This window comes from Tamandua tetradactyla, chromosome 7 (assembly GCF_023851605.1).
Source record: "Tamandua tetradactyla isolate mTamTet1 chromosome 7, mTamTet1.pri, whole genome shotgun sequence".
Taxonomy (NCBI): domain Eukaryota; kingdom Metazoa; phylum Chordata; class Mammalia; order Pilosa; family Myrmecophagidae; genus Tamandua; species Tamandua tetradactyla.
This window is the reverse complement of record NC_135333.1, coordinates 68142295-68154828: the sequence shown is the minus strand read 5'-3', so window position 1 is coordinate 68154828 and position 12534 is coordinate 68142295. Positions and strand designations below refer to the sequence as shown.

General features: G+C 44.7%; 1 protein-coding gene across 1 annotated transcript in view; it reads left to right on the top strand.

Annotated features, from left to right (window-relative positions):
- The window catches only part of LOC143690476 (anoctamin-2-like), a 153456-nt gene that overhangs the window by 77307 nt on the left and 63615 nt on the right, over window positions 1-12534 (top strand). The window contains exons 5-7 of the mRNA XM_077168205.1: window positions 670-724; window positions 3321-3372; window positions 12377-12432. Coding sequence (XP_077024320.1) covers window positions 670-724; window positions 3321-3372; window positions 12377-12432 — 163 coding nt within the window. The remainder of the gene's footprint in view (window positions 1-669; window positions 725-3320; window positions 3373-12376; window positions 12433-12534) is intronic.

Genomic DNA, 12534 nt, shown 5'->3' with positions numbered 1-12534 from the left:
TTTCATAGTGCAATATTTTTCTGTATGTCTACAAAGTTTTCATATTTATAATTTTCAATGGCTGCATTCAATGGCTGCATACTCTATTATAGAGCTTTTTGAAATGCATCTTATTTCTTTATAATCTTTATTTTAAATAATTTTGTAATGAACATTTGCATTTCTTTAACATTTATTCAAGTGAATTTATTCCTTATGATAAGTTTTTTTCGTGTTAAGTTCTCAAAATTACTGGTTCAAAAAGTATAAACACTGTAAGTGTATCTTCAGTGCAGCTATTGAATATTAAAATTATGAAAACTTTGTGGACAAAAAAAGCCTTGGGCCTTTTTTTTTTTTTGGCATGGGTAGGCACACCGGGAATGGAACCTGGGTCTCTGGCATGGCAGGTGAGAATTCTGCCACTGAGCTACCATTGCACCACCCCCTTGGGACTTTTTGAATATCTAATTGCCTTCTGAGATCGCTCCATTCCAAAACAGATTCTTCATCACCATAATGAGCTGTAAGATGCAAGTTTTGGTGTCATGGAAATATTCTTTCATGTTTTGTTTTGTTTTTTTGTGGCTCCAAAAGGAAGGATTCTGGGGTTTGCTATGTGCATGAAGTGATGGTGGTCAGGACAGGGATAATGAAATGAGTTTACCATCTGCTTTTTGGTGTCTCCAGGTACAACATCCAGGATAAGGACACCTTCTTTGATAATGCCACCCGTAGCCGCATTGTAAGTAAACAGATGGTGGGGCAGGGAAGGAGAGTGGGGGAAAGGCTGAGTACTTAGTAGAACAGGGCATCCTCTCAACCTTACCTCCATCACTGTATGCTTGGAGTTGCCTAGCAACCAAGAGTGTATCCAGGAGCTATCCAATCCCAGGAGCAAAAGAAACAGCAAACTGCCCTCATTCATGGGTTGAGAGTAATGTCTTGTCTTTGCGGGTTCTCTATTCTTCTTAGAATTACAAAAACAGGGACCTTCAGAGCTGATGGGAACTTTACACCCAGCAAGTAATCTCTTCTTGATTTACAGTTGAGGAAACTGAGGCTCCGAGGAGCAATGCATCGATAACCTACCAATGCCCAGATTGGTAGTGTCAGAATGAGCACTACAACTAGTCCATCTGATTGCTTGGCTTTATGCTCTTTCTTTTCTTTCACCCTCCTAAAACAGCCAAGTGCATTATATCACAACAAGTGCTAGAGTTCACCAGTTTGTCCGAGAATAAAACTCCAACCCATTCAATAGAACGCCCAAATTCATGACCGTAGCTCTTCTTTGATTCTAAAATCTTACCTTTTATGTTCAAGTTTTGAATTTTGAAAATCTGGATATGAGCTGTAGGGTTTCTCCAGTCTGATCAATTTATTCTCTCCATCCTAAGGGCATTCAGCCCATGGTCAGAGGAAAGATAAAGGGGCCCAAGGAAATCAGGGACTTACTCATTTGGGCAGTAGGAAACCCAGGAGTGTTTCCACTGATCCCTGGGAAAGAGCTTAAGTTTTAACAGGGGGCGAACAAGGCCTAGAGCCCTGCAAGGGCTTCCTGGACAACAGGATGATAAGAAAGGATAAGAGTGAAGGGAAGCTGGAGAGCACTTCCCAGGCACACTGAAAACATGGCAGTGACTCTGCTTGCAGAATGGATAAGAAGACATTACAGTACATTTAGCCTTGTGTTTCAGGAGGGTTTAAAATGGCATATAATTTCTTTTCTGTTTCTATGGGGAAAAGCATGTACTTCCCATTTCTTAGTTGAAGCTATTACAAGCTATTTAAATCTCAACATGGCTTGGGTCCCACTTCTGTGGGGGAGTTATAGGGTGTTGTAGAGATTAACCAATAATTGCAAAGTGCTTATAAAATAATACAACGCCATATAAATGCTGTTCCTAATCATTACTCCTTTTGAATTACTGCAGTGTATTATAAGCAGAATTAAACATTCTTGGGCCCCATTCTGCTGGAAGTTATTTATTCACCACTCGCTCTAGGTCCGTGGCTGGAATACAGGAGTGTGCATGTGGGATGGAGTCACACATCTCTCATTCATCTCTCCTTCTGCAAACTTCTTCCTTCCCTGTCTGTCCTTTCCCCAGTCTACCCCATACCATGAGAAGAAGGCAAGGGGGGATTGAGTTTTGACCTGGAATCTACCTTCTTCTGGGCTTTTGTCTGCACACCTCACCCCCTCAGTGGATGGATGTCTTCCCTGTGGCCCATGCTTTGGAGTGTATGGGAAGCCCAGCAGTTAGCCAAGCATCTCTTTGTAGCCTGGCACAGGGGTGCAAATGCCCTTGGGACCCATGAGAGGGTCACTGCTTGGCCATCAGTTTTACCCTGACTCACAGGTGTCTGTATTTATTCTTCAGCGAGTACTCTCAGTACCTCTCCCTCCCTTGTGCTAGGCGGAGTCCTCCAGAGGGAGCCCCCAGCCCAGGGGATGGAGAGCAGAGGGGCCTCTGCTGTCCTCCTCTAGGCAGGTGGGCCTTAGGCCTGCAGCAGTTGCCGAGTACTCTGTGCCCAGCACTGCACTCCTAAACCCCAGGGCCCATTGGAAGTGCACAACACGCTCTGACTGGGGAGGTGAGATTAGAAAAGAGATCAGAATTACAAGATTAGAGATCAGGAAAACAGAGAAATAAAAATATCAACCACTGACGTGCAGGTAGCCCTCGTTCAGCACACAGCATTTTCATGCACCTCCTCGGGTTGGTTCCTCGGAGCAGCTTTGGGAGGCGGCTCTGATTCGGAGGAGGAGGCCTACGCTCAGGGCTTAACCCCGGACCCCTCGTTGTGGGGGAACCAGAGCGGGACCCTCATATCCTGTTGGACTCGGCTTCCTGTAACTTCCCCAGCTTGCCACCCTGGCTCTCCCAGGCATCTAGGCTGGTGGAGAAGGCGTGTCTCCTCCTGGCTTTTGCCCATGCACCTTGTAAGGAGGCCTCTGCCTTCCCCAGCCCCCCCATGTCAGAGGCCGACGCTGCTCCCCACCCTGGCCCTGCTGCTTCGGCCACAGCCCATAAGGGGGCTATGGGATCTGGGACCGCCTGGTATGTTTCCTCTCCCTTCAGTGACTGCAGTCACTTTTTAGCCTTTAGATTATAATTTGATTTTCAGGGTGGGGCGAATGGGAGGGGGGACTGCGTGTGAGGGGGTTGAGTTCTTTGCTTCCTCAACGTGCTCCAGTTGGAATGGGTGTGACCGGCTGTGCCTGGGTTCGTCTTTCCTCACCCAAAATGTGTCCAGATGCTGCCCCCCCACCCCGCCCGCTGCTGACGCACAGTGGCCAAGGCCCTCACAACTCTGCTGTCACCCTCCTTTAGGTGCACGAGATTCTGAAGCGCACAGCCTGTTCCCGGGCCAACAACACCATGGGTAAGGACCCCTTTGCCCCGCCCGTGGGCCGAGCAGTTATTGGGCCCCCCCGGGGCGGGGCAGAGCAGACCTTTCAACAGCTCGCTTGGTGGGCAGCAGAGAACAAACCAATAAAAGCCCCCCCACGAAGGCGGCTGCTTCCGCTTAGGCTGAGAAAGGCTGCCTCATCCTCCAGGAGCCATGGGCGCCCCATTCCTTGTGGGGGAGGCGCTGCCCCCGGGCTGCTGTGACTTCTCCAAGGCCTTTATCCCTGGACTTTGGTCTTTTCTCTCCTTTCCCTGTACCACTGGCACCTTTCACCCCATCCTGATAACCCAGCTGCACCCCTCGTTTCACAATCTGCAAACATTAATGACTACTGAAAACATTTTTTTTTTAAGAACACACCAGAGAGATCCTTTAGTCCAACCCCCTTATTTTATTTTTGAAGTGACAGATGCCTAGAGAGGGAGAATGACTTGTCCAAGCCCACACAGCAAGTGATATAGAGAGGGAATGTGCCTCTTTTGATTTTCAGTTCCTCACTCTTGTCATCACATCTGGCTGAATCTATTTGTTTTGTGGTTTGTTTTTAAAACATGAGGGAGTTATTTTCTGAAGCCGGAACCTCAGCATTTGACACCTTGCAGTGTAAGGCAAGCGGCCCACATGTATGCTGATGAATTGTGCAGAAGACAGGTGATGGCAGGGGTAAAACTGTGAGCTGTGGTTATAACCCTGTGCGGTCGTTTTTTTGCAAATACACACCAGAACTCACCTGCATGGCATAATTGTCCTTCCCACGGTAACGCTGTGACAGGTTTAACACGTGTTCTGAGGGTGCTACCACCGCTCAAGATGGAACTGCCTTCAGAGAAGTCTTTCAGCCGTACTCTAGGGTGGCAGATCTTTGGAATTGGAGGGCAGCTTTCTGTTAAAAAGAGTCCAAAATCAGTAGAGTCAAGTCTAGTGAAGAAGAAAATAGGCAATCAATCTGAGGACAAATGACAATAGTGGTGATATTAGTTAATATCCAAGAGCGTATGGTGTGACTCATTAGCTGCCTCAGTACCAAGGATGCAGCAATGAAGAAGTACTAGAGCAGGCTTTGTAGTGTGACAGTAATTTTAGAACAATGCATTATCTCTTAAGGGGACAATTATGTCAGACTGTTTACTTTGCTACAAAACCAAAAAACCACTCCAATTTTTAAAAATTAAGTCTTCCATGAATGGATGAGAGAATTAGCCTAGTTCAAGTCCATGGAATGGATGAAGTCCTTACCTCTGAGCAAGCATCTTGCCGGGTGTTGCAGGAACCGTTATTGATATTAACTAGCATTCCCACAACACTTTAAGGTTTAGAGAGGGCTTCTACCTTACATGATTTCATCTGGTCCTCCCAGCACGCGCGGTGTTAGTGCAGGTGTTATCACTGCAGCTGAAGAAATAGGTTCAGAGAGGAGAAACGTCTTGCTCAAAGCCTCTAACCAGTGGATGGTGGAGCTGCACTTGAACTGGATCTCTTGAGTCCAAGCGAATGCTCTTCCCATTCTCCATTATCCAAGGTTTCCTGTCTTGTATCTTTTTTTCTTATTTCAACTGCACCTTTCACCACAACTCACAGTATAAGTTAATCTAGATTTGTCAGTAGCAAATGAGTTTTAATGAATATCAAAGGTATTCAGTGGACATTTCCTTCTTAAACAAAACATAGGGAAATCCATCTTTTTTTCTCTTCTTCAAACATGTTATAGGAGGTCCTTGTGACCTTGTGATGAACAAAAAATGCAGGCCAGGGGTGCAAGGGTAGTTCAGTGGTAGAATTCTCCCTGCCATGTGGGGGGACCCAGGTTCGATTCCCGCTCCATGTACTTGCCCAAAAAACAAACAAATAAGAATAACAAACAAGTAAACAACAAACAAACAAACAATATTGCCCATTATGCGGCAATAATGGGATACTCACATGGAAAAAATAATGAAATATGACCCCACTGTACAGCATACAAAAAAAAATGCAAGTAGACTCTGACATTGTATCTTAATTCTTCTTACCTTCTTACTTTTCATTCAGATCTGGGGTCACAAACTATGATTTTGCAGGCCAAATCCAATGTAGGTATGTTTCTGTACAGCTTGGAGGCTAAAGATGGTTTTTATACTTTTAAAGGGTTCTAGAAGAAAAAAATCAAGGAAGAATGCACGACAGAGACTGTATGTGGCCCACACAACCTAAAAAAAATATACTTTACTCCATTTATGGAAAATGTTTGCCGATCCCTGGTAAAGATAAAAGGCCTTTCTATAATTCTCTCCAGTCTTGATGGCAAGAGAAGGCTTTAATGGGAGGCAGGATCATATTATAGAGTGCTTGTAAACCCAGGTACATTATTTGGCCTTTGTATTAAGGTCATCAGGAAGCCACGGAAGTGTTTTGAGCAGAGAAGAACTTTCAGATTTGTTTGGTAAAGTCTTTCTGGTTTTAGTATGGAGAGGAGTTAAAAGTCAAGAGATAATGGTTGTCTAGAATGAGCACTAAGGGTGGTGAGCGGTGGATGACATCTACAGTGATATCGAGAAGGGATTTGATTTGGTGGTGGTGGTGGCTGGAAATAGTGGTGGGGGTTGCATGGTGGGAACATGTACCCCCATAGGAATACTGGGGGAGGAAAAGGTGACGGCCTCAGGTTTGAACATATTGAGTGTGAGGGCCCCTGAAACAGAGAAGTGGAGATGTGCAGAGTATCCGGAACTGAAGAGAGAGGACTCAGCATAGTGACCAAATTGTGGGAATGGGTGAACTTGTACCACAAAGTGTGTGGTGAGAGTAGAGAAAAAAGTTTAGAGCCAGGAGCACCAATTGTGGAGCAGGCAAGAGCAGAGAAAAGACTTTAAAGGGAACTGAGGAGAGGCTGGAAAGACAGAAGAAAAATCAGGAGAGGTGGAATCATGGAAGCCAAGGGAAGGGAGTGTTTTAAGGATGGGAGGCTGAACTTTGTGGGATGCTGCTGAGAAGTCAAGTGAGATGAAGCCTAAGAATATTATTTGAATGTAGCACTTAGAGATCTTTGGTGACCTTGTGAGAACAGTTTTGAGGAATCTTGCAGGTATCTTTCATGGAAATAGGTTTGCAGTGGAATGAGGAATGAAGGGGACAGGCTTTACTCAACCTCCATCTTCTGACAGTTGATAGCCAGCAGGATGCTGATGCTCTACTCAATGGTTTCAGTTCTCTTTCTGCCATACGGTTCACACTTTCTTTGGATCCTCTTCCTTCTCCTTCATTTTAGATGTTTTCTTTTCCAAGTTTGTTTGGCTTCCTTCTTATTCTGTCTTTGTATCTCTGTACAGATAACTTGCAACTATTTCTATTGTTGCCTCTCTCTCCAGTTACAGTCCAGCATTTCCAAATGGCCTTCTTAGATGTTCACCATCACCTCAAAATCAGCTCATCCACTTTGATCTCATTCACGCCCCTCTTCCTCCTAACTCTCTTCAAATTAGCATGACCACTGACCTCTCTATTTTCACTCATGCTTGCCTTTGCCTGAATGTCCCACGTATGTCCTTCCCCTGCTTTCACTCATGCCCATACCCAGATCAAACATCACTGTCCCACTTTTCTCCTTTAACATCCTCTCCCTGGACCCATTGAAATACATCTCTTGCTTGCTGATTATCAATGTCCATGGCTTAGTCTCCCATGACAGTTACTCTTTGAGATGTTTCTGGATCATTTCAGTAAGCCCTGATGCACTTAGCTATCTGCCTTGCACATTCTATTCAGTCAATTTTATTTAGTGAATTAATTAGGAAATGCCCAGTCTATATCACAAGTCCCAGATCAGTTGCTGGTGAGTTCTCACCAGCAATGTGTGTCAATGGGCAAATAACTTCATTTCTCTGCAGCTCAGTTTTCTTTTATGTAAAGAGGGCATACTAACGTCTCTCTTACATAGCTTTTATAAAGATTACATGAGTACTATTTTGTTTTATAAACTGGAAACTCCTATAAATATAAATGTCTTTTTTTGGATGGACGATCTTCAGATTGTTGAAGGAACGGTAGAAACACTTGCTTTAACACTAAAGTTTTTTCCTTTTGTGTGTAATTGAGTTTTTTGTGATGTCTCAAAGACAAACATCAAAAGATTTTGTTGTTAAAAAAAAAAGATTTTGTTGTTGCTGTTGAGTAGTTAAATTGTCTTTCCTTCTTGACATTAAAAAAAAGACCTTTATGAGCACCTGCTGCTGTGTGTCAAACAATATTATAGAAACCAAAGGATGTGAAGATGAATTTGACCTAGTGTCTACCCTTGAGGAGCAACGAGTTTAACCATGCAGATAGACATGTAAACAGAAAATTATGAGATAATGTGGTAGATGCAATAATAGAAAAATATACAGAGTACTATGAGAACACAGAAGAGGAAGCAATTAATATTCTGTGTGCATCAAAGTATCAACACAAATGATCTTACATTAACTTCATAGCTCCCAGGGAAGGTAGGCATGTCAAGAAGCATCATCCCCAGTTGCAGATGGGCGCAGAGAGCAATAGTGACTTGTCCAGGGTCCCACACTGATACATTGACAGAATTGGGTGTAGAACTTGTATCCTCTAGCTCCAACCCCATTTCCAGCAACTTTAGGATGCTACTAGCTAGGAGTGAAGTCAAGTTGAGTCTTTAAAGTCTGTTGGCCCACAGTGGCTGCTGATGGCTTACTAGCTCCATAACAAGGATCATGACCAAGACTGCAGAGACCGAGAAGGTCAGCTTTCATGTGGTTTGACTTCTGCCTAGGAAGTTCTAAGCTCTTTGGCCAGTTTGCCAAACAAGGGTATTTGACCTTGAAAAGGTATGAACAGATTGGCATTTGGTGATGGTCCAACTTCAAACGTTTTGGATTTCTTTTGTAAACTTCAGAAGAAAGAACTGAACCCTTCCTTTTTGTTTTTTTTTGCTGGGAATAAGCAATTATTTGATACAATAACATACAATGTTCAGAAATTCAATAGATTTGTGAGTTTGGGTTCTGAATGGTGGGGAATGCATGCGAGTGATCACAAACTTAGACCAGTTGCGTGATGCCTCCTTAGTCAGCCTCACATAACTTAAGGTTCAGCCTTCAGGGCCTTAGAAGTTTAGCCCATCATTGAATAACTTTAAAGAGTACTTTACTGTGGAAAGAAACCCAAGCCTCCTTGACCATATCAGAGGAAAACGAACACCTTTCTGCCTCTTCATAAGGAAGTTATTCTTGCCTTTTCATGGATAAAAAACTGCAGATTGATGGAGCTACATTTTCATGGACATTTTGGTGTCAGAGCATTTAAACAAATGTATGCTTTGGGCATCTCCTTTTCCCATTCAGGAGACGATGTCTTAATTACTTCGACCGAAGCCAGACCATGTTGTGTATTGTAAACATCTGGTTTATCATTCAGCCAACTGAACTGGTTTATATTTTGTTAGAAGAAAAGGCTCGGGATTAAAGGCATTTAAGTAATTAAGCACATGTCAAGACAATTTGGTGATGGGTAAATATAGTCTCTGTAAAATGCACAGTCTGGGGGCTCTGGTTTAGATTTGTGTCTGACTGGAGTGCAGGGATGAAAGCAGAATGCCGGGTGAACTGGGCCCCTTTTGGGGGGGGTGCTGGGGGGAATCAAAACCAAATGAGTTTTCAGGAGTTCAGCACCATTCCTCTAAATACCTGTCCTGGTAGATAAAAAGTCTGTTGCGTTTGGCCCGGAGGAAATGGAACGATAGTCCCTCCAATAGCACTTGCAGGTTTAATGAGACCCTCTTTGGGAGGCAGATAATAAATTCCTGTGCTTCAGTTGCTCCTTTGTGTCCAGGACCCACCTCCATCGTGCTTCCTGGCTCTGAACCCCAGGGAAGGGGAGAGATGGCACTCCTAGGCCTGGTGGAATAGGCTGTGTGGTGTGTCCCCAGCTGGACAGACAGGAAGCAGGGGTCTTGTTTTTAGGGGGAATATAGTTCTATGCAATGGCTATGAAGCACCTGATGATAAAAAGGAGAGAGTGGTAAGGAGACTCTGGGGATCAGTGAGGGGGTTCCCAGAACATTATGCTTTGTTTGAGCTGAGGCCCTGTGTCTCTTTTGAGAGAGAGAGAATAGAGGAGTCCTCAGTGCATTCTTCTTTCTCCTTGTCCTCCCCCCTTCCCAATTCCAAGAGTAATCGGACAAGAGGTCGGGTCTTTCTCTCCCTGGGTCTAGAGGAGAAGAGGAAAGAATCTAGATGTGATCCTCAAGAAGAAAGGGTTGCCATTATGGCCAGATGGATCATGTGTGATGGAACCAATTAGCCTATTTTTTTTTTTTTGCTGAAAAGAAAGGAAAAATTTCAGAATTTCAATTTTCAAAGCAGGGATGCTTTTTTTAAAAAACATTTGATTATTCTTTTTTTCTTTCAAACTGATTTTCATGCTTGTTTGGAGGGGTAGAAACTTGGTTTCTGAAGTCTGTGGGTGAACCAAGAGGCCCAAACAGTCTCCAATCTTGGGCTTTTCAACTTGCATGTCCCCTCCTCCTTCCTCCTTCTTTTATGTCTGCCACTGGAGACCCAAGTGAATGGAGGTGCTCTCTGACCTCAGGTACCTTGCAGGCTGTGGGGGGATGGAAAACAATGAGTAACCAACATCCTAGAAGTGAGGTGAGCCATAGCTTTAGGTCGTATGGAGCAGAGGGAGCTTTATTTGCGAGGGGGTAGGGTGCCTGGCTTTAGACTCCCTGAGATTTGAGATCTTTCTGATGATCTGGCAGCAGGACCCAGGAGTTCAGGTAGTTGGTCTCATGCTCCCAGACACTCGGCCACTGTGCAAGCAAAGCTGAGAACTAGCAGGAGGGTAAGTGAGTGAAACACCTGTTTAGCTATTTTCATGCAGTGCGAGGGCTGTCTTCTTCAGGGTATATAAGCTGCTGTGGCAGCCATGGGGGGTGAGTGTAGGGATTGGGTGGGGTAGTGGGTGGGGTGTGGGCTTCTCGGGGCCCTACCTGCCTGCGATGCTTCAGCCTCTATTCTTGCTGACAGCTCTTCTGTAGCTTTGAACAACATCCCCCATGCCCCAACCCCTCCTCCCTGACTTGGGGCTCCTCCCCTTGAATATTGTAGAGTAGTTTCACATTGCTGTGGTTATGGCTCTCGAACTGATTAATGATGCTCGGAGTGAAATTGTAGTCTTGTAAATAAGACAAATCTGCAGCTCATTGTGCTGCTGGGCACCCTTCCCCCCGCCTCATCCCCTTCACCCTCTTTCCACCCCCCACCCCCTCACCCCCACAGTTATTTCTGATGTTTTGTTTCTGATGCTGAAAAGGAAACTTGAATCAGGAAAGGACTGGCCCCTTGGTGACGCAGCAGCACCCAGATACTCAGCTTTTCACTTCTTGGGAAAACGCCCACTCCCGCTCGAGGCCCTTGCGGCCTCCCCAGCTCTCGCCTCTCCCGTGGGGCACATAGCACAGTCTCTCTGGCATCCTACATCCCAGAACTGTGGTGAGCCAGGCGAGGCTGGGGAAAGAGGGAGCTGACGGGAGAGAGAGGATTGTCTGAGAGCCTCTGCGGTCTCTGGGCATGTGGGTGAGATATTGGGTGGGAGCAGGAGGTGCACAACCATGAATTTTAATGAGTAAATGTCTTATCCAAACTTGTCGTCTTTCCAGAGCCAGGCACATACAGATTATTTAGCATTTGGGAATCATCCTTGTTTCCCTCCCAAACCAATTATACCCTCATCTCACTACTGTCTACAGTCAAACTGGAAAGAATGTGTGAGACAGGGGAAATCGCTGTGCTCCAGAAACTTCCCCCTCCTCTTCCCTCTCCCTGGTTAAATGTGGATCCTCCCTTTGTAGGACCCTCAGGACTACAGATTGTGGAGCTAAAATCCCTCCCATCTGGAAGCCAGCAATCCAGGACAGACTATCCCTATGCAGACAGAACATAAAGACCACTTTGTAGTCTCTGGATAAAACCGTGAATGAAATGAGTAAATAACAGTGACTTTAAGCTGGGCATATTGGAACTATAGGGACAGGGCCATTTGTTCATTTCATATATATTTAGTAGGATCTGCCTTGTGCAATGGTGTGAGATATGTCAGGATTAGAAAATGAATCCTTTACTGCATGGCTTTCAAACTTTTTGGCCTCAGGATCCCTTTACCCTCTTGCAAATCACTTTTTTTTTTTTTTAGGTGGATTATAGCTATTGATGTTTACTGTATTAGAAGTTAAAACTGAGCATTTCAAAGCACAAGGATTCACAAGCACACATTCCTTTAGCCATCAGGAGATGACATCATCACATGTCATGTAGCTTCTGGAAAACTCCACTGTACGCTCATGAGAGTACAAATGCAAATAGTTTCTTAGAACTATTATAAAAATAGTTTTGACCTCACAAAAAGGGAGACCTCATCTCCCAAAAGGGTCTAAGAGACTCCCAGAATTTCCTCAGACCACATTTTGGGACCTTCCACTCCACTGTCCCTTCTTTGGGGGGGTCTTATAATCTAGGCCGGTAAGTCAGCCACAGACATTTAATAAGCCCAGCCTGGTGAAGGATCAGGAAGATGCAGAAATGAGTCTGATAAGGAGCCATGGGATACTCGGACTCATAGTTTTATTGATTATAATTATCAATCTCAGTCTTCCTAAACGGTTACGGAACACAGAGACTCTCAACTGGTGGTGGGGGAGGAGGGTTATTGGAGAACAATCTGAATCTTTGAGAACAGGAAGAGCAGGAAGTTTGAGAGCATAACTTCTGATGTTGAAATAGAGCTTTGCATTTGGGAAATTAAAAAATACATATATATCTTTTATAGTAAGAACTAAAGCTTGACCCAAACTTCCAGGATGGAAGGATATAGAGGAAAATACAGGGGTTCTCAACTGGAAAGTGGGCAAAAGTTTACTGTGTATGAAAAGATGGGGGTAAGTCGAGAGCCCCCTACTCTGGAGTTACAGTTTTCATCTTTCTCTCTTCTGTAGGTATTAACTCTCTGATAGCAAACAATATCTACGAGGCTGCCTACCCTCTTCATGACGTAAGTACCTGTTTTACCTGTGTGCTCCCTGCATTCTTCAACAAGGTGAAAACTGTGGGCGGCACAGAAGATGCACCTATGCAGGGCGAGGCGGTGGGAAGT